General features: G+C 46.5%; 1 protein-coding gene across 2 annotated transcripts in view; it reads left to right on the top strand.

The window, feature by feature from the left end:
- Positions 1-22,311, top strand: part of LOC142761657 (uncharacterized) — a 48,692-nt gene extending 26,381 nt beyond the window's left edge. For both annotated transcript variants that reach the window (XM_037434593.2, XM_075880042.1), the window contains exons 6-8: positions 5,804-5,867; positions 13,786-13,953; positions 21,949-22,311. In XM_037434593.2, the coding sequence (XP_037290490.2) occupies positions 5,804-5,867; positions 13,786-13,953; positions 21,949-22,022 (306 nt within the window). In that variant the 3' untranslated portion in view covers positions 22,023-22,311. The remainder of the gene's footprint in view (positions 1-5,803; positions 5,868-13,785; positions 13,954-21,948) is intronic.
- The last annotated feature ends 308 nt before the right edge of the window (positions 22,312-22,619 follow it).

Here is a 22,619-nt window from a genome sequence, read left to right on the forward strand (position 1 = left end):
TAAGGCAGCAGGGAGCACGAGTCATGGCTTCACAGGCCACCGCCAAGTGCCTTCTCCATTTTCTTTTCTTCAGGTTGCGCGATCTTTGGTATTGTTCGCCGCCAAAAGAATTGCGATTGCTCTGTGGCGGCATCGACTGGCATTACGTCTCATGATGTCACGCCAGAATTTGTGCCATCATGGTGTCATGATCACGTGATAATATTTTGTGAATCATTCGTTTGAGACGCTGAAGGGCAGCGGCTGCCATTAGTCAAGTTTCCTGTTTGAATAGGCATCGAAGGCTTTTGTTTAAAGACAACCGCTCTGTTTGTGTTCCCTAAATTTGTTCAGTATTATTTACGAAAATGTAGCTCTTCCGTCTTGCATGTCAGAAGTACTACACCGAGATCATTGGAGGCTTCCGCGCCTGTATAGGGTGAGCCAGAAATTATGTTTATATGGTAACCTACTACAGTTCGTGGAGTACTTAAGCTTTAACTTCTTCAGTCTTTGTCTGGGGCCATTATTTGAGCAAGCACAGCTAATCGTGGAGGAAATATATATATTTTTTACCTTCAACCAGAATTTTCCGCACAAAGATAGCTACTTTTTGCTCAACGTCATTTTGGCCACCTAGGGTACATGATAAGATTTAAAATGCCGTTTCCCCGCAGACTTAACTTTTATGTCATCACAGTAAGTGATTATACCTTTCTTCAGGCTCTCGTGGTTTACTTTTACTCAGTGTAGGAGACAGCACTACTGAAGAGCCTCTAACCAAGTTCGAATTAACTTTTACACGTAATCTGTGTGCAAAATTGCAGTTAACAGCTGCTTGAACTAAATAACATAATTCCATTTAATTAAAATGAAGCAATAAGTTTTTTTAGTTTTTTCTTAGTTGTAAGTAAACATTCCGCAATTTTTTGTATGGTCAAGGGCGAAATAAAGGTTTCAAATAGAGCTAATATTTCCTTCTTGGGACTAAAGCATTTAATGCTGTCTCTTCTGTAGACAAAATGTGCTTCCTCACACTGAAACAACAACTAGCATAGTGCTGCATTCGAGCAGCTCTAGCTCTTATTGCATGGTTCTCTTTGCATTCGACAGGCAGTGCACGGAAAATATTAAAGATGCGCTTGTAAGCATTCATTTGGATCGTGAGAATGATGAGCCATAGCAAACAGGAGATAAAAGGTTTGCAAAATACGTAAACTTTGTGTTTAATAGTTCAACAAGATAGCATTCTGGGCCTCTGTGACATTTTCTGCTGATGCGCTAGCCATGCTTCGTTTTCGAGTGGTCTAGTGGTCGAGGTGCCTGACTGGCAACTTGCGGGACGCGGGATCATATCCTGGCTGTGGCGGCTGCAATTCAGATGGAGGCAAGAACGCTTGAAGCCCAAGTGCTTTCTTGTAGGTGCAGGTTAAAGAACCCCTGTTTTTCGAAATTTGCCTCGGCGCGGTGGTCTCGTGGTGGAGCTACTCGGCTGCTGACTCGCAGGTCGTGGGGTCGAATCCCAGCTGCGGCGGCTGCATTTTCGATGGAGGCGGAAATGCTGTAGGCCCGCGTGCTCAGATTTGAGCGCATGTTAAAGAACCCCATGTGGTCAAAATTTCTAAAGCCCTCCACTACGGCATCCCTCATCATATGGTGGTTTTGGGACATTATACCCCACATATCAATCAATGTTTGCCGAAGTTTCCGGAGTCCTTTATTATGGCGTCCCACATATTCTTGCAGTAGTTTAAACACAATAGCGATAAAGAGCACATTTCGCGAAAATTTAGGCGTCAGTGTGGACATCGTTGGTGGCAACAAAAAAACAAAAAATCATCTTGTGCGTGACCAAAAAATGAAAAAAAGGTGCAAATAAAATAAGTCATACAAATTTCAGGTTCTGAGTGAGGATCAAACGGGGGTGGCAAGCTGGTATTCTACCACAAAGCCACAAGTTTGTTGAAACTGCTTTGGAAAAAGGCACTATGGATGTTGTGTAGGGGAAAGAGATCCCTTAACATATCATATATTGCGTGGGAGAAGCTGAAAGTGTGCCAGGTATCGGGAGATGTGAATTTAGCAAGGAGTGGATATTCGAAAGGCCCAACCATTACGAAGCACTGAGACATATGACTCAATTGTCATCAGCACCAGAACCATCCACAAAGTAAACAGCTGCGGCGTGTTACTCTATAGACAAGTGGGGACTCCTTCGCTGATTGCAAAAGAAATATTCTTTACGTAGTGTACTTGCAAAAGCCATTCAGTGATGCCTTGAAACCGCCAATGTTATGCGCACAGTTGTTCGTTGCCTTACGACACTACATAGGCAAGAACCAGGTATTGAAACGGGTTAACAGTTCAAGAGGCGATGGGTGCGAGGCCCAACCACATTGTTATGCCTTACTCTTGAAGGTGAAGCTCAAGTGTCCTTGAATTTTGGGTGCATAAAATTCCAACTGATATTACTGGTTGTCAAGCACCTTCCGGTGCCTGCTTGTCGGCGTCAAGTGTTGTCGTGGCGTGTCAAGTTGCAGTCCATCATAAAAAGGCTACTTGCCACGAAAATATGCTAAATTCCACTACTTGCGACCAGTCCGACGAAAACAAAGGCAACAAATAGCCCAACAAATAGCCGATGACTTTAGTGCAGCAGTAACTCTCTTCGCTGCATGCCCAGTTTCAGGCTTTGTGCCACTAGTGCCTCGTCAAAGCAATCTCTCAAAATGGTGCGCGCTTCACTCCTCCCCAGATTTTGTGTTAGTCGAGCTCGAACACCCTTCCCTGCATGCTTTGCTTCTCCTCGGTTTTCTTTATTATTATTCCTTTTCGGTGTACACATCGGCCACTACACGGGTAAAGGGAATTGACGTCCATTTTTTGTTTATGGACAACTGCGCAGACACCTGAATTTTTGCGACACAGGCTCTGTTTGGCGCATTGCAATGAAAATTCCATCCTCCGTGCATGCATGGCGTATGTATTCTAGACACAGCTGTGTTCAGAGTGGAATAACAAAACTACAGTCACTTGTCGAAGCTTCCTCAAACTTGCGTAGCGAAGAAGTGCCTCTGAACGCCAAATGTGGCAGCAATACAGACCGGCACGTCCCGCCGCGGTGGTCTAGTGGCTAAGGTACTCGACTGCTGACCCGCAGGCCACGGGATTTAATCCCGGCTGTGGTGGCTTCACTTCCGATGGAGGTGGAAATGTTGTAGGCCCGTGTGCTCAAATTTGAGGGCATGTTAAACAACCACAGGACAGACCCACAACCTAAGGCGCTTCGCCCCTAAAACCTGTAATATTCCCCTCTGCCTGCTCAGGTTGTAAAATGCGTAAGCAACTAAATGGTGTATGAAAATGAGGAAGGTTGGGGTATTTTTTTAAAGTCTTTTTATTTAAAAGTTTTAGTTAGTCTTTTTACTTAGAAGTTTTAGTTATTCTTTTTACATAGAAGTTTTTACTTACTTTACCTTTAAAGTACTTTTGTTTCACGCCTAGTGTGTAAGTCTAAAAATGTGCGATGTGCATAAAACCATGCATCGCTTACATGATCTGTGACATTGTTTTAAGGTTTTACAGACAGGAAGGTCGTCTTGGTAATCCGTAATGTGTCGTTTTCAGCTACTCCGATGATATTATATTTGGAAATACTGACGTTCACCGCCAGGGTCTTGATGAAATTCAGATATCATTCAGGCAGCAAGGTGTGGGTCACGCTTTTATTCACGAAGTCCCTTAAATGAACTAGCTGGAGCTTCTAGACCCACGACTTCCTTCGGTGAAAATTATGTGCGCTGGAATGAGCCCTCCACTACGGCGTCTCTCATAATCTTATGGTGGTTTTGGGACGTTAAACCTTACATATCAACCAAATCAATACGGACTGGCATATCTTTTCGTCAATGAATATGACAAGGATTCAAGATTATTGTGCGTGTGAGATTCTGCCGTGGTGGTCTAGAGGCTTAAGGTACTCGACTGCTGACCTGCTGGTCACGGTATCGAATCCCGGCTATGGCGACTGCATTTTCAATGGAGGCAAAAATGCTGTAGACCCATGTGCTCTGATTTGGGTTCACGTTAAGGAACCCCAGGGGGTCGAAATTTCGGAAGCCCTCCACTACGGCGTGTCTCATAATCATATGGTGGATTCGGGACGTTAAACCCGACATATGAAATAATTGTGTGTGTGATGATGATTCGGTGTGATGATGGGTGTGTAAACATTCCCACTACAACAGTCTAGTGGTTTTGGTGCTCAACTGCTGGCCCAGAGTAGTGGGTTCGAATCCTAAATTGGCAATTAATTTTGCTATATAGTATTGTTTTGTTACAGTAAAATTTATTATGTCTCGTGACATTTTTCTGTATTGTGCAGTTCAGATTCACGAGTTAAGAATCGGTATGTCCTTATTGACTTGAAGAAATACAGGCCGATCAGCTTGCTCTCTGTAGTATACAAGCTATTTGCAAAGGTAATTGCTAACAGAGTAAAGAAAACATTAGAATTCAATCAACTAAAGGAACAAGCAGGATTTCGAACAGGCTACTCAACAACTGACCACATTCATACTATCAATCAGGTAATAGAGAAATGCTCAGAGTACCAACAACTATACATAGCCTTCATAGATTACGAGAAGGCGTTTGATTCAGTAGAAATATCAGCCGTCATGCCGACACTGCGGATTCAGGGCGTAGATGAAGTATATATAAACATTCTGGAAGAAATCTACAGGGGATCAACTGCTACCATAGTGCTTCATAAAGAAAGCAACAGAATACCAATCAAGAAGGGTGTAAGGCAGGGGGACACAATCTCCCCAATGCTATTTACCGCGTGCTTACAGGAGGTTTTCAGAAGCCTAGAATGGGAACAGTTAGGGATAAGAGTTAATGGAGAATACCTTAGTAACCTGCGCTTCGCCGATGACATTGCATTGCTGAGTAACTCGGGGGACAAATTGCAACTCATGATTACGGAGTTAGACAAGGAGAGCAGAAAGGTGGGTCTTAAAATTAATCTGCAGAAAACGAAAGTAATGTACAACAACCTCGGAAAGGAGAAGCGCTTCGAGATAGGTAATAGTGCACTTGAAGTTGTAAAAGACTACGTCTACTTAGGGCAGGTAATAACCGCAGAGCCGAACCACGAGATTGAAGTAACTAGAAGAATAAGAATGGTGTGGAGCACATTCGGCAAGCACTCTCAACTTATGACAGGTAGATTGCCACTATCCCTCAAGAGGAAGGTATATAACAGCTGTATCTTGCCGGTACTTAGCTACGGAGCAGAAACCTTGAGACTTACAAAGAGGGTTCAGCTTAAATTGAGGACGACGCACCGAGCAATGGAAAGAAAAATGGTAGCTGTAACCTTAAGAGACAAGAAGAGAGCAGAGTGGATTAGGGGACAAACGGGGGTTAAGGATATCATAGTTGAAATAAAGAAGAGGAAATGGACATGGGCCGGGCTTGTAGCGCGTAGAGAGGATAACCGCTGGTCATTAAGGGTAACTAACTGGATTCCCAGAGAAGGGAAGCGGGTTAGGGGGAGACAGAAGAATAGGTGGGCAGATGAGATTAAGAAGTTTGCGGGTATAAATTGGCAGCAGCAAGCACAGGACAGGGTTAACTGGAGGAACATGGGAGAGGCCTTTGTCCTGCAGTGGACGTAGTCAGGCTGATGATGATGATGATGATGATGATGATGATGATGATGATGTCCTTATTGTGTGATGTTGGACTAGAAGTTAGTTTGTTGGTTTGGAAGTTCACCTTGCTGTTTTCAAGACTGCCTGTGTGCTGCTTACTGCAGAGTCCTGAAGAGAAGGCTGGCGACCTTTCCATGGAAGAGATGCACAACAAGCTCGATTGCTCAGGTATGTCATAGGTTTGGGAATTCTAGCTCGAAGCCTCAGGTTTTTTTTTTCATGTTGCTGCGATATGCTAGGCTGACCTCTGTAGCTAGGCCTTGTGCAACTTCTTTCAAATAAAATAAAAATCCAGATCACATTGATGGGGGGACTCTAAACAAAAGCGTCCTCGTGTCAGGTCTTATAGCTTATAGCTTATAGTCCTTATAGCTTTTTTTCTTTTTCAAATGGGAAACTGTTCAGCAAATTGTTCCTTGTCCATGAACCAAAAAGCTATCATTAACGGGTATGTGCCACAGAAATAGTGTAAATCCCAACTACTCACCACTGGTGAAATAAAGGTAAAGGCAACACTTAACTGAACAACAAATGGCTGCGAAGCAAGGGCGGTGAGCCAAGGATGAGATAATACTAGGTACTGGGAAAAACGTCGGCAGCTGTGAGAAGGCTCCGAAGTGACGGTTAGTCTACGCCGATGATGACGTGCCCGTGTCGTGCATGTCGCTATCTGCGGTTCAAATCGAACTTCTCCTAGCTGAAAATAGACATAAAAACGACCTAGCTAAAGTCTAGCAACAACTTAAAATCAACCTTTTAGCTGCATCACTTATAGCTAAGGCCTATAAAGACGACCTAGGAGCTACCAGATCAATCTTCAGAATCGTGTACGTCCAGTTCTGCTGTGCAAGGCTTTCTGGCTGAATGCAAGCGGTTGCTTTTTTTTAATGTGAAGCATTTCTTAGAAAACTTCGGCGACTTTGAGCGTATTTATCTATCTTTCTAGCCGCCTACGACTTTTAGCTCTCCTGGCCGTTTCGATAATGGTATCGATACCAAATTGGTATGACATAACATGACTGTATGGTGAGCATAATTGACTGGTCATAACATGAGAATTGTGACATGTATGCCATGAATGTCATAATTTACATGTCATGGTCCTGCAGCTCTTGCGGTGGTTTCGTTCACATGACATGTTGCAAAACTTCTATGGTATGGCATGATTGCACGGCGAACACAAATGACAGACCTTAACAAGAAAAACATGACATGGGTGTCACGTAATAACATGACTACATGCCACGCTCAAGGTGCGCTTGCAGGCGTTTCGCTAGCGTCCCATAAACCATATTTGGTATTACAGTGTATGAATAAATGACGAAGGTATGTGACTGATTCAAACATTATAATCATGAGATGCATGTCTTGTAACAACATGACTACATGCCACGCTCATGTTGAGGTGGCGGCTGTTTCAGTAGCTTCACATGTACCAAACTCGGTATTATGTGACGTGAACGGACGACATTGGTAATTGACACATCCAAACATGATAATCACGACATGCGTGTCATGTAACATGACTACATGCCACGCTTATGATGCACTCGCAGCCGTTTCGCTAGCTTGACATATGCCAAACTTGACAGATGCTTATGGTGACAAGGGTATGCGGCCGGTGCAAGCATGATAATCATGAGATGCCTGTCATGTGAGAACATGACTACATGCCACATTCAAGGCGCCAATACATTTCAACGCGGTGCACGTGCTCGCCGGCGTTCATTTCATTGCGTCACGCCAGCATTGCCACGCAAGGCACTGGTCCTGCCATATACTCACAGGTGCGCACCGCACTGCGTTGCTTTGACGCATGCGCGTTTCAGCGCGTCCGGCGTGCCTCCGTCACGAAAACGGGGAGACCCAGTGTTGTCTGGGTCTCCCCGACAGCGCGAAATACAGCATGTCGCCTTTCACGCCGGTTTCCGTCGGGCCGCACCGACGGATGCTGGTCGCGCCTGGCGTCAGACTATAGAGTGCTCGCGTTTTGCTAACGTAGCGTCACTGTGCCCAGCCTGCGCGCGCGTCAACGCAAAATTGGAGTATATTGGGCCCTTCATGATGCAGTCGAGGCCGTTTCGCTAGCGCAAAATATACCATATTTGGTGTGATGTGACGTCAATGGATGACGAAGGTATATGACTGGTGCAAACATGATAATCATGGGACGCGTGTCATGTGAGAACATGACAACATACGCCGCTCATAGCGTGCTCGCGGCTGTTTCGCTAGCTCCACATATATTAAATTTGGTATCACGTGACATGAGTAGTCGACGAAGGTAAACGACACATCCAAACATAATCATGACACGGAAGTCATGTACGGCATCATTTACTTCCACCTCGTAATGTTGTGCCTACTTCAAAGTGACATATCAAATTTCTCATTCTTGCTCCACATCCCTATTGAAAAAACGTCCGAAATGATGGATTCCACCAACCACCATTTTGGTGGATTATGGCGCTGTAAATGTTGGTGGCACATGGTGTATGGTGGCTATGGTGGATGGCGCGCTCCAGCCGGCAATGGTGGAGCGCGAATCAGCGCCAGAACCACCGTTACGAGCTGCCACTAAAGAAATATTTATTATTATTATATAAAAAAGAATGTAGCAAGCACCCGTAAAAAAAGAAGAAAAAAGCTGCGCCAGCGTGGGATTGAACCTGTACCTCCGAATAATGAACTGAGCGCACTAACCACTGCGCCACGCCGACAGATGACGTCACCGCTGTTAAAGAAGTAGTCAACTCACAAAATCACTGTTTAACTTCGGTTTTGTTTGTCATTCACTCGGCAGGGACAGGATCTGCACCTGCTACTAAACTTTGCCCATTTGATAAACACGAACAACTGCTGCCTGTAACAATTGCCACTGCGATAATGGCAACGGCGCTATGTATTTGTTACCATTTACCACCGCAAGGGAAAAAACAACTGAGTGGACTGAGCAGCTGGTAGAGTTTATCGGTGGTTACTGGAGAGTTTATTATTCATTTCTCGCGCTTTCCAAAGGGCGATATCACTTCAGGCTTTATTACGTTTCTATGCCCATTCGGTAGATACGCCCACGCAATTGATTTTGATGTTTTTCGCGCAACGCACACCGCAGTAGTGCTAGCGCACCGCTGTTGCTCTGTCGTTAAGAACAGGTACATAACAGCTTGTCCAAAACGAATGCAGTGTGCCAAAAACATTATGCTATCATGTTGGTTCAGTAGGTGTACGAATTGACGTATCTCTGTTCTCACATAAGAGCCAGCGAAGTGCCGGTGAGTGCGACCGGTGGCTGTCGGTGAGGGGAGGCGTACCTTTGGTGGAAGGGCTGCAAGCGCGTCGCATTGATGTTTGTCGCTTCTTGCGCGGACACTGTACACAATAAAAAAGGCTTCATTTAGGTTAAACGATGCCGCAGCTGTGCTGTATTGTCATTTCTACTCGTCAAAATTGTGTATTCTGAAACCCAGAAGCGCCGATAACACCTGTACGGGCTGGGTCGATGTGACTAACCTTTGTGGAAATCATGGTGGTAGAACAAAACGGTGAAAGTCAAATTCGCTGGGCCTCATCTCGACGCATGTCGAAAGTTGAAAGTTTATGCGTATTCGCCTGCACTTTGTTAACCTAAAGGTATGGCTCAAACAATGGTTTGCAAGAATTACCAGAGTTGCGTTTCTAGCGTGGCGACATCAAGTGACTGCGCTGTGTTCTGCTCTAACATTGAAAGGGGCAATTGCGAACTGGAGCCCATTTATTTGTTGACAACTGCGCGCCGATGTAAAACATTTATTGTCATGCTCACAGTGACAACTCCAGTCTTCTAAGCATCCCAACAAAAAAAAACACATCGCGGATGTCAAATAATGTAAGTACGTGCGTGAAATGTAAACATATTCCCGGTCGAATACTCTATGCTCCACAAAAATTGAAGCGTTGTTGACACCACAGGAATGAAAAAAAAAACGTACTAGAAAGCGTAATGAGCAGCGGTGGTTTCTTTTGACTGTAAACATATATCTCTGCGCATTCAAGAATTAAACACTACAGATAAGTGATTTCACATACTGTCATGTGCTTTTCATCATGCCTCCGCCATCCACCAAACTTCTATCATGCCACCGTTACCCACCTTGCTCACCAAGCCTTCCACCAAACGCGTTTTGCCTCGCCACCATGAGCCGGCATTTTCCACCGTCACCACTATTGGCTCGCCACCACTACCACCATCTGTCACAATTTTTTCCACTCTAGCCGTCATCAGCCGGCATTTTCCACTCTCACCACCATTGGCTCGCCACCGCCACCACCATTGGCTCGCCACCTGCATCTGCCGTCATTTTTACACTCTCACCAACATTAGCCATTATGCCCACTACAGTTTCTACCATATCCACGAATAATTCCCCCATATCAACTATTCTTTCCACCATATCCACCAACGATTCCAGCATCCACCAACCCAGGATTTTCAATAGGGATATCATCGATTCCTACTGTACGTAGGATCTGCCTTTTTTGGCACTTTTTGGCCAGCTTTGACCTTATGACTTTACGGCCATAAGTTTGTCTTACGGAGTCGGCAAATCATTATATGCACCCAGTGTCCATTATAGAGTCATCGACGGGGAAGGGGGGGGAAGAAAGGGGTTACGTCTAGTGTTTTCTGTGAAGCTGATTATCCAGTGAGGTAGTGGCGCCAGCTGATCCGATGAACCAATGTGACGTAGCCTCGAACATTTCAGCCATGCGTTGCTTGCATAAGTTGACAGCAAGACAGTTAAAGTACACTGTACTGTTGTTCACTGTGCTCGTTGGGAGTCCTAACCAAAGGAGCCAGTTTCATCTATAATAGGCGGATTTGGGCTTTTTTTGTTGTTGTTGTTTCAGAGCCCGTTGTACGATTCTCTGGTCACCTGCTGCGTTTTTTGGCTTACGAGCATTTTCCCAGCAAATATGTAGTCATTTTAGTGATCATCACAATCGCCAGTACCCCTTTTCTTGATCCCGTTATGTAGTATAGCGTTGAAGTTAAACATACGTTGATAACAAAGCGATGTACTGCTTTTCAGAAGTGCTTCCTTTTGCTCTCCAGCTTGTCGGGAGTGAAATTCGGGGAAGTAGGCAGTTCTCGGAATGCAGTATTGTAAGTCCCCGGCAGCCGTTACTGTTGAAAACATTTGTGGAATGGCGGTATATGCATTTCCAACTGAGTAAGGTATGGGGTGCCTCCCCTGATAATTATGGTGTGGTGACAGCTCTCAAAGTGAAGTCTTGGAGTGTACACCAGCCCAGTCAACGGCAGACAATGGGAAAGCCAGAGACTTCTTTTGCCAGTCTTTTGATGTAATATACTTTAAGTTTTCGTGACTTTGTTAGCGCAGCTACACTGCCTGCTGTTGCGACCGGGGTTTGCGGCACCGGAGATCCGGGATTAAGACTTCGAGGCAGAAGGAGGTTGAACTTCGTAGGGAGGGTTTATTTACAATATTTACTTGGCACGGGCTCTCTAACCCGAAGCTCTGCATTGAAAGCTCTACATTGAAAAAGGCTGTCTATTGAACTACGTGAACTTTTCTAAGCATCCCGCAAGGGCTGAATAAATACAGTCTGATCTCCCCCGATCTCTAGATCGCGGAACAGGTCCTTATGACACTGTCCCGTAACATGCCGCGCAGCACACACTAGTGTCATTATGCCGGCACCACCCCTAACAAACACACATACACAAACCAAACACAAGTATGGTCCCGGCGATGCTGCCTCCTCTGGCGAATCTTGCTCCCAGCGAGCGAGGTGAAATGTGTTTGTCATCTCGCCGCTCGCGCCGACCACCCAAGCTTTGTCGAACGGCGATCGCGATTTAGGCGCCTTCGAGGGGCCATACCTGGACATCTCGTACTGATTCGAGAGTCGGTGGCTCACCAGTCAGACGCACAGTGTGGTGGTCCGACGTTTGTAATCGGCGGAAGCATGGTATTGTGTCTTTTACCGGGGTAAGAAGACGCCACGTGTCGCCTCTCTGCGCAACACGTGGCGTCAGCGGTGCTCCGTAGTGTAATTTCAGCCGTGCAGTGCCCATACATAGAAACAGCAGGGCGTTTTGACGCTGCTTCTTATCTCCACAAAATGAGGCGGCTGCTTTTCTTCCGTTTTGGCGTCCGCGGCAAAAGAGTGGCCCGCCAAACGCAACACTGCTTTGTTTAAAGATGCATATAGGTGGATATACAATCACAGAACAGCAACTCTCTACTGCATTGAAGCCATCTTTACAGGGAGGACTACATGCGGTTACATTTCAGAGTTGTAATAACTCAGTAAGTTAGATTCTTTGTAATCAATTACATTTTGTAGTTTCATAATATAATCGGTTACTTTTCAGAAACTGTAATATGCTGGAAAATTCAATGACATTCTTGCAATTGATTACAGGTTGTCACATTTTTTTCCAAAATAAACACGTAACCAGTTTTCTACAGCAGCTTTTGTCCTAAAACTTGTGAAACTGCTTTGTAGGCCCCCTCCCTCGTCAGAGCCTTTTTTTCTCACTTTTTTATTGGTCTTACCAGCAACACAATACCCAAGAATAAGCCACAGCAAAGCGTGACGCTTCATAGAGGACATCGACACTAGCATCAAAGCAGTACTCAACCACAGGCTGGTGTGCATGGTGTTCCTACGTGACATAACCCTTCCCTCTATCGCATGGATTAAGATAGTGTTTATTGTAGGAGCTTACCTCCTAATGAAAAAAAACATGGAAGAATCCGCAACCACAACTTTGATAATGAACTCTCATTGAAAAAAGCTGTAACACTACATTGTAGCAGCCACGGTAAGCCACCCAGCCTTCACGCAAGCTTCCGAACCTCTTGACCATGCAAGCAGCAATAGTTCGTTGTAGTTTGAGTAACCTTGTGTGCTTGTGTTATGTGAATAAAGTAGTCAAGCAAAGTAATGCAACAGTAATTGATTTTTGTTTCTGTAAATACTCAGTTATTTTTGGGGACTGTACTTCACCTCTATGATCAACTGAGTTTTAAAGTAATTGTAATAAGTTACTACCTATTTTGTTCAGAGTTCACATGGGTTCTTGAAATCCTTGAATACCCTTGAGTTTCAAAAGTTCATAAAGTATTTTCAAGGCATTGAATGTGGTGGAATTTTCACAAATCCTTCGAAATCCTTTTATTTCTTTTTTTGTGCCCATCATAAAAGAATTAAAATTGGTAACTTCTTCAAGGAACCAATACCATGGATTCCTGGAAACTCTAAAAAGGCAGGAGCAGGAGGAAGAGAAACACAAAAATTAATCTTGCACTCAGGAATAGGTGCGCAATGCTTACAAAAAAAGGAAAATAGAAGCTGCTGTAGAAGAATTTACAGCTACAACAGGCTTGTATGCAGAGAATGCAGAGACAATTAGAGACCTGATGTGCATCAAGTCAAACGTCCTTAGGAAGACTGCCACGAACAAGCAGCAGGAGATAGTGGATATTGATGCGAAAATTAGGAAAAAGCAACAAGGTATTGTATAATTTGTTCCATAGTTTTTCCTATCCGAGTGAAAGTTTGCAACTTGTGTCATACTGAAAGTGATTACCTATGCAAGTCTGAGAAACTTTGATTGAAAGTTGTCTAGTAAGAAAATCACATTGGAGCCATGTTTTCGACATCTGATCCAGTGATGTTACCCTTTTTCGATCAATTCTAGATATTTGAAGCCTTCATCTTCTCCTGAACACGTGGTAATTGGGTTTTTAACGGACAGTGTAGTCCCTGAGACTTTGCACACATAGCTTTAAAAGTCCTTGAAAACCCTTGAATTTTTGTCAAGTAAACAACTATAGACCCCGTTTCTGTAACATGTAGAGGTCTGGTCTATTTATTTTTAATAACTTTGCATTTATGTGATTTCTTATACTGTCATATTCGTTCAAATATTCGAAATATGCGAGTATTTGCAAGGGCCTAACGAAGAAGTACTATACTTCTATACCCCTTTCTTGAGCAAATTACATAAATATAAATTATTTGTGGTGAGCTATACCTTTCGCATTCTACCACTTTTCCGCGTTCTCTGCAGAGAGCTTCTTCGACTTGCCTGAGGAATTCAAACTGGAGGACAAGCACTTCGAGGTGTTTAGGGACCTGCGTGGCGCGAGGCAGCATCTTAGGCGCAGCGTGGTGGTTGTTTCACCGATTCCCCCAGAAATTCCACCCCCGCCCGTGCTGGACTTGGGCTACATGGAAGGTGAGCACTTGAAAAATTACTTTTCCAGGCTGAGTGCTGAGGTTGTTTCAGAATGGAGACATTGAATTTAGTGTCACAGCAAGCATAAGCTCACTCCAGAAATGTCCACTGTGGTAATGCGTGGCTATGCTTGCTTGTGTTGTCCTGGCACAATCACTCTTGGTGATGCTGATGTTGGTGCATGTTACTAAAAACTACCTTGTGTCGTAAAAATGTTTCTGCAAATGGCAACCTGAAATGGCAAAACTACTGTGGAATCTCATGGGATCTTTGGCTGGCGGCATCGATGTAGATTTTTGTGCACTCTTGCGGTGCCCTACGTTCAGCGGAGCACGGCGCGTGCAGTGCGGTTTGTTTGGCTGGACCGGCCACGACACGAGTGCAAGCCACCACGGCACTGCTGAGGTTCACTGTGGAGCGTGGCGCGATTCCGCCAGCCTATGCGCGCTGGCAGACGACGCGGTGATGATGCATCATTGTAGGAGAAATTTGCAGCTGGAGCTGCCGCGGAACATGGCTCAACGGGACGGGAAACGTGCGTGCGCGGGCATTGTCCGAGTATTCTCGAACAAAGCTACTTTTGCTGCCAGGATTTCACTGGACACCAAGAGCGATGCAAAAATTACCGTAACTCTTGTCGAGTTGGTGCAGAATCGAGGCAGCACAACCTTTTGGAGAACAGACTCACACTTACTGGGCACGTAGCGTGTCGCAAGTGTCTCTCATTGTTTGGTTTTCTGTTGTTTGCTCTCTCATTACCAGTACAAACAGGATGCTGAAAATTGTCATCTGCGAAATGGCATCTCGCAGACAGCGCTGCTGTTTCAGATTTGTCTTTTGCTTGACACGTTCGTATGACCCATAGTGAGGCTTTCTATGCTCCTGCCACAAATCTGGCAAGCTCTGTCCGATTTCATGGTGCACTTTTGTGAAGGTTTAGTACATCGCATCAGACATTCGCCTTCACTTTCCCTATGTCACGACAACAGGGGAAGTAAGATACCTAGGAGCTCTTATCATTTTTCTTCCTTCAAGTTTATCACTTGATGTAAATATGTATTAGTTCAGTCTTCTGAAATGTCGAAAGATGAGGGTGATAGATTAGTCATATAACACGGTCAAGTGTTTCACCTGACCACTACTAGCTGTCCACATCAATAAAACAGCGGTTTGAGTGCTTGGCAGTTGACCCAAAAGTTGCAGTTTCGATCCCGGTCGTGGCGGTCACATTTCAAAGGAGGTGAAATGGTTGAGGCTGGTGGTTGAAATTTCCGCAGCACTCCACTACGTCATGCTTCAATGTCATATCTCGATTTTGGTACATACTGTCACGTGATTACAGAACGACCACAACGTCTGTTCACAGGAGCAGCGCTGGATGTCGAGCCAAACCGAACGTTACAGCACGAGCACACCAGCAGTCCTCTTCTTTTTTCACACCTTGGCACATACTCGCATTGGCATGGCTAAACCTCGTTCCATGTCTGTGGCATTACCCCCCTTCGAAAAAAAAGTACCACCCCGATGACCAATGCGGATTAAAAGGTAAAGTAATCGCGTACACGCACAAAGACGCATGATGAAGCAATGTCAGGTGGCTCGGGGGTAGTTGGCTTTATCCATGACACATGAACAATGTCCGCCTGCTGGGAACATCGAGATCGCCGAGTTGTGTCTTCAAGCAGTATTTCGTATTTGACATCGGTGAGGCGCCGTAGTACTCTATAAGGACCGAAGTAGCGATGAAGTAACTTTTCCGAGCGGCCCCTTTGGCGAACGGGGATCCACAGCCACACCAGATCACCGGGTTGGTAAATGACATAGCGATGACAGGAGTTGTACCTCTGCGAGTCGATGCGCTGTTGTTTTCGGATCCGCTCGAACGCAAGCTGGCGGGCCGCGTCGGCAAGCCGGATAAATTCGTTCCCATCAGTAGGAATATCGGTCAGGTCAGGCAAGAGCATGGCATCCAGCATCGTAACTGCTTCTCGACCGCGAAGCGACCGGAAGGGAGTGAAACCCGTAGTCTCTTGAACCGCAGTGTTGTAAGCGAACGTTACGTATGGCAAAATTTCGTCCCAGTTTTTGTGATCGCGGTCAACGTACATAGATAACATGCCAGCGAGCGTCTTGTTTAATCTCTCCGTCAGACCGTTGGTTTGTGGATGGTATGCAGTCGTTTTGCGATGAGCTGTTCCACTAAGTCTTGTGACGTCTTGCATCAATCGGGCTGTAAAGGCTGTTCCACGGTCACTGATAAGAACTGTTGGTGCTCCATGGCCGAGGACGATGTTGTTGATGAAAAAAATACGCAATCTCATTGGCGGTGCCTCGTTGTAAGGCTTTTCGTTTCGCAGTACCTCGTTAAATAGTGAGTAGCGACTACGATCCAGCGGTTGCCATCATGTGACTTCGGGAAGTGTCCAAGCAAGTCCATGCTGATTCGTTCAAACGGTTGTGACGGGGGTGCAACGGGTTTCAATAAACCAGCAGGGCACACAGGTGGGGCTTTACGGCGCTGGCAATGATTGCACGTTTTAAAGTAATGCTTGACATCCTGGGTGAGCTTTGGCCAGTAGTAGCGAGTCCTAATCCGGGCAAGGGTACGTGCGAATCCTAGGTGGCCGGAGGAAGGCTCGTCGTGGTAGGCAGATAAAATGTCAGCACGTAGCCCTGGTGGAACGACGAGGAGGTATTCAGTCGCATAAGGTTCGAAGTACTTTTTGTAGACGATGTCGTTGCGGAGACAAAATGACCCTGAACGTGCGAATGCCGATTGTGGACTCGAACTGTGACCTTGAAGGTATTTGATAAGTTGTCGGATCTCTGAATCATTCCACTGTTGTTGGGCCAAGTCAGATTCACTGACTGCACAAAGAAAATCGCCATCGGTATCATCGTCAGTTGATGTCGTAGTGAGGGGAGCGCGCGAAAGGCAATCAGCATCAGTGTGCCTGCAGCCCGACTTGTAGACGACTGTAACCTCAAATTCTTGAAGGCGCAGGCTCCACCTCGCGAGGCACCCTGAAGGGTCCTTGAGATTGGCCAGCCAACAGATGGCATGATGGTCCGTAACTACTCTGAATGGACGGCCACACAGATACGGTCGGAACTTTGTTATCGCCCAAATAACAGCAAGACATTCCTTCTCCGTGGTCGAGTAGTTAGTGTCCGCAGATGACAGAATGCGACTAGCATAAGCGATGGGACGTTCAGTGCCGTCTTGCCACTGGACGAGCACTGCACCAAGACCGATGTTGCTTGTGTCAGTGTGAAGTTTGGTGGCGGCATCTTTATCAAAGTGCCCTAGTAAGGGTTCACTCTGAAGGCACTATTGAAGCTTGGAAAAAGCGGCTCTCTGCTCTGGACCCCACACAAAAGGAGCATCCTCCTTCTTTAAACGGGTAAGGGGTTCAGCGATGTTGGCAAAGCTCTGAACAAAGGGCCTGTAGTAGGCGCAGAGACCCAAAAAACCGGCGCAAACACCGTTTGTTCGAAGGTGGAGGAAATGCAGCAACGGCCATGGTCTTTTCTGGGTCTGGTAGAATATCGTGACTGATAAGGTGGCCGAAGAACTTCAGTTCTTCGTAGCCGAAATGACACTTCTCCGGTTTTAGCAATAGGCCTGCGGATCGAATAGCGACGAAGACGGACTGGAGTCGTTGTAAATGTTGCTCAAATGTTTAAAAAACAACGTCGTCTAAATACACGAGGCAGGATTCCCACTTCAGACCGGACAGGACTGTGTCCATCATCCTTTGGGACGTTGCCGGTGCAGAGCACAATCCAAACGGTAACACTTTGAATTCGTGGAGGCCAACGGGAGTTATGAATGCTGTTTTTCCCTGTCGCGTTCATCGACCTCGATCTGCCAGTAGCCGCTGCGTAAACCCATTGATAAAAAATATCGAGTATGTCGAAGTCGATCCAGTGAATCATCTCTGCGTGGGAGAGGGTAGACATCTCTATTTGTCACCTTGTTGAGTTTGCGGTAATCGACGCAAAATCGAAGAGTGCCGTCTTTCTTTTTAACAAGTACGACGGGTGACTCCCGTGGACTATTCGAGGATTTGATGACGTCGTCGTCCAGCATCTGTTTCACTTGAAAACGTATTGCCTCTTGTTCTTTTTGCGACACGCTGTCGGCGTGCTGTCTTATAGGCCGTTCGGTAGGGTGCGTTATAATGCGGTGCTTCACGGTTGGGGTCTGCTTGATTTTGGAGGTGGACGCAAAGCAGTCACTATACGTACGTAAAATCATGCGTATCTGCTGCTGCTGCGCAGAGGATAGCTGGCAATTCACGTCCACTGTACTGGCTAATGCAGTGTTACCTTCGGCAGCAGCGACAATCGGAGCGATAGTGGAACATTCTTCGTCATCGATGGCTTCAAAGCTCGCGGTCGCTGTTCACTTTGCCAAGTGTTGGTACTGGCCGCCAAAATTCGTGATCAGAAGCTCAGTCCTCCGATGTTTCAGTTGGACGATAGCGCGCGCGACACAAATGTGCCGAGCCAAGAGCACCGAGAGGTTAGTTTCCGCGATGCCACTACTCTTGTTGTCACAGTCGCTCTCCACAGTTACCAACATACTGGCTCGCGGCGGAAGTGCGATAGTGTCATCAGCAATTCGAAGTGTTGTGATCTGCGCAACTGCATCCTTTTTTAGGGCTGTATGGTCCTTAGATAACGTTATGAGCAGGTAGCGAAGGTTAATAATGGCTCCATGCTCGCGAAGAGTATCCATTCCGAGAATCAGGTTTTGGGAGCATTCGCGCAATACAACGAAGGAAACAATGTACGTCGTCTCACGAATTCGAAGGCGGGAAGTGCACATTCTCAGCGGTGTCAATAGGTCACCTCCCGCAGTCCGGAGGTTGGTTCCATGTCCCCAAGGTGTCGTTGCCTTTCTGAACTGTGCAGCGAGGTCAGCGCTTATAACGGAATAATCGGCACCCGTATCTACCAGAGCGGTCAGCGGGTGGTTGTCGACAAGGACAGAGATGCGAGCAGATACACGTTTGTCGTCGATGGCACACGTCGGTGAAAGGATATCGTCGGATGTCGGCAGGCAGATCGGGGAAGGGTCTTGTAACGGTCGATCAACAGCAGCCTCACCCCCAGATGTCGCTGTTCTTAGTTTCCCCGGCGCGGGATTGTGTATCTAGGCTATCTTCCTGCAAGGACGTCCGCAAAGGTAGATTGTTGGCCGGGTGACGTGGAACGCCGTGGAGACGGTGAGCGGGATTGGTGACACGGAAGGGTTGAGGATCGTTGGCTTGCCAAGTATTCGGCGATAGCACGGGGCCGCTCACCATCTCTGGGTCGACAAGCATCCGGACGAAAGCCAGGAAGACCCATGTGCCTGTATACGCACTCACGGTAGATGTGACCTGGTTCACCACAGTGATATCATAGAGGCCGGTTGTCGGGAGAACGCCATACACTGTATTTTCGTGTAATGGGTGGGATGCCGTACTGCGGTGGTCCTGAGTAGAATGACGGCGCCGTCTGCAGGGTGGACGGACGGAACGAATAGCCAACAGCTGGTGCAGGAGTAGGTACTGCTTTGGCGTACGTTTATAGCGGAGCTTTGGCTGGACGCGGGGCCGCCATGGGTTGGACTTCGGCTGCACGCGGGAGTCGTCACGGGGTGCAGCAGCTGCCGGACCTCTTCGCGAACGACATCCGTTAGAGCAGCAACATGGGGTGGAGAAGACACCACGTTCAGCTTTTGCAGCTCCTCGCGCACAATACTGCGCACGAGCTCCGTCAGGTCTCTTACAGTCGTGATGTCAGGTGTTGGCAGGGCCAACGACACTGACGAAAGACTGCCAGGACGCTCTTACTGGTACGAACGCTGCCTTAGCATTCTCTCCATTGTCGTGGCTTCGCGGAGGAAATCCTCTACAGAGCTGGGAGGGTTCCGCACTAGTCCCGCAAACAGCTGCACTTTCACTCGCTGCATTAGGAGGCGCACCTTCTTCTGTTCAGTCATTGAGGAGTCAGCTCACCTGAACAGCCACGACATGTCCTCAACGAACATGGCAACACTCTCGTTCGGACGCTGGTTTCGGGAATTGAGGAGCCGTTCCGCTTGCTCCTTTCGGTCAGAGCTTCGGGAGGAATTCCGCAGCAGGTTGCGAAACTCTGGCCAGGTTGTCATAGTGGCTTCGTGGTTTTTGAACCAAGTGCGTGCACAGTCCTCGAGATAAAAGTAGACATACCGAAGCTTTCGCTGCTCGTTCCGCTCGTTGACGCTGCCGCAACGGTTGTAGTCGTCAAGCCAGTCGTCGACATCCTCGTAAAGGTCACCGTGGAACGGCTTCGGGGTTCGCGGGGCATTGAAGAACCATGGACGAGGCAGCATTGATGTTTTTTGGGTTTGCGTTCCCGCACTAGCCATAGTACTGCAGAGTTGTGGAAATGGTCCGAATTCAGGAGGTAGGCCTAGTTGTCGCTTGCTACGCAGTAGGTCAGCTGGTTCTTCCAAGTCGCGGCTAGTGTCGGGACCTTGCTGCTGATTGCAGTGCATACAACACTACCCAGCACCTCCGCCAGAAAATGTCACATGATTACCGAACGACCACAACGTCTGTTCACAGGAGCAGCGCTGGACGTCGAGCCGAACCGAACGTTAGAGCACGAGCACACCAACAGTCCTCTTCTTTTTTCACACCATGGCACATACTCGCATTGGCATGGCTAAACCTCGTTCCATGCCTGTGGCACTACGTTCAAGATTCTTCGTATTATTACCGTGACCATCTCCAGCTAATCCTTGGTAGTACACTTTATTTGTCCCTCATTTAAAAAATTTGTCACGAACTTATACCTACTTGTGCATGTCTCGGTTCTTATCACAATATGCATCCTGTTCATTGTACTCCGATGAGATCAAAGGCATCTAGAACTAGAATGTGGTCCTCTTCAACTGCGTCTTTGAAGCCAGAATTATGCCTTCGCATTCCAACAGAATGACATGATTACTATGGTCACGAGGTCAGTGGCATTATATAGGGGTGTGATACAATAGAAAGTGTCACATTGTGTGTTACACTGCAGAACCGCCTAAATGAGCCGGAACGCCTAAATAAAAGCTTACGGTGGCGATAACGCGGGTGTAAGTTGTCCCTCATGCATTGTCACAACAAGGTGTGAATTGTGATGTGTTGTCTTGTCAAACTTTTGTGCTGTATTGTGAGACATACCATATTGCGAGGCACACCGTAAAATCTGGTTCTATGTTAAAAAGCATTCTTTAGTAAGTACATGGAATTACGGCGTAAAAAGATATGTTTATTTATTAGTAGAAGGACTTTAAATAGTACATGTACAATTTGCTATAAGTGGTATTAACTGCGAGGCAACGAATGATACACTATTTTTGATGTCGATTCCAGAATACAACACGTTGAGCCACTCCGCAATGATAGGTATGTCTTCAGAAAAGCTTACTTTCTGCAAAAATACGTGCGCGTTGAAGAAAAATAATTGAATGATTGATATGTGGGGTTTAAAATCCCAAATTCACCATAAGATTATGAGAGACGCCGTAGTGGAGGGCTCCGGATATTTCGACCACCTGGGGTTCTTTAACGTGCACCCAAATCTGAGCACAAGGGCCTACAACATTTCCGCCTCCATTGGAAACGCAGCCGCCGCAGCCGGGATTCGAACCCGCGCCCTGCGGGTCAGCAGCCGAGTACCTTAGCCACTAGACTACCGCGGCGGGGCCGTTGAAGAGAAATGAAATCTCTCTCTGATTAGGGTGAGGGTTAAATGAGTCCAAATCTGTTTTTATTGCTCTTTCATGGAAATGTCTTGTCCTGAAAGGTAGACATTGTGCCTGAAGGAGATATAATGCAGCTGACTGTATGGAACACCTTCTTATAAAACATGTCACCCCGATATGACTAAACTCTAATTTAGCCTCAATCCAAAGCTGCGAGTAAAATTTTCTTGGTATGTGCTCATTCTCATCCACCATTTATACAGATGACTTTGTGGACCTGGAGGCAATCGACAAGCCTGTCCCACAAAGCGTACTTCAGTTTGTGCCTCTGGACTGAGCAATTTTCACGTCTGTGCCTTCAATCTGCGACTGCCCACGTCTGTTCCTGGTCAACTGAGCTATGTGCAGCGTGCACTGCTTTCAAGTCTTTATATTTTTTTCTGTGAGAGGCAGCACATCATCGGGACTCAAGGCATTCTGCAGCAAAGAAAATATAATCTGGCAGCTTGGATTGTGTGCTGTGTCTGCCTCCTTACCTTTTAGGTGCCTTCTGACCAACACTTTGCTGTATACTTTAGCCATAAGAACATACCAGAACAGAGTGTAAATAAAGTGTTTAAAAACTATGCAGCGTACTCTGTCCGAATTGAGGATCACCTATGCGAGAGGTACTGGGATCGATACCCAGCACCTCCACCAGATGTCACGGGGTCATGACGTGGCCGAAGACAGGAGACTTCGTGTTGGGATTTAACTGTTTATTTGGGCGAACCTGTGCCCGGTAAACGGAAAGTACAATTACAGCAGCAGTCTCGCACAGATAGCAGTGTCGGACTGATAGCGGTGAACGGAGCGTCGGCCTTTGTTCAACAACTCACAAGCGGCGAAGCGTGTCGGCATTTATACTCTTGCCGTCGAATGTTCTAGCGTTATC

This window comes from Rhipicephalus microplus, chromosome X (genome assembly GCF_043290135.1).
Source record: "Rhipicephalus microplus isolate Deutch F79 chromosome X, USDA_Rmic, whole genome shotgun sequence".
NCBI lineage: Eukaryota > Metazoa > Arthropoda > Arachnida > Ixodida > Ixodidae > Rhipicephalus > Rhipicephalus microplus.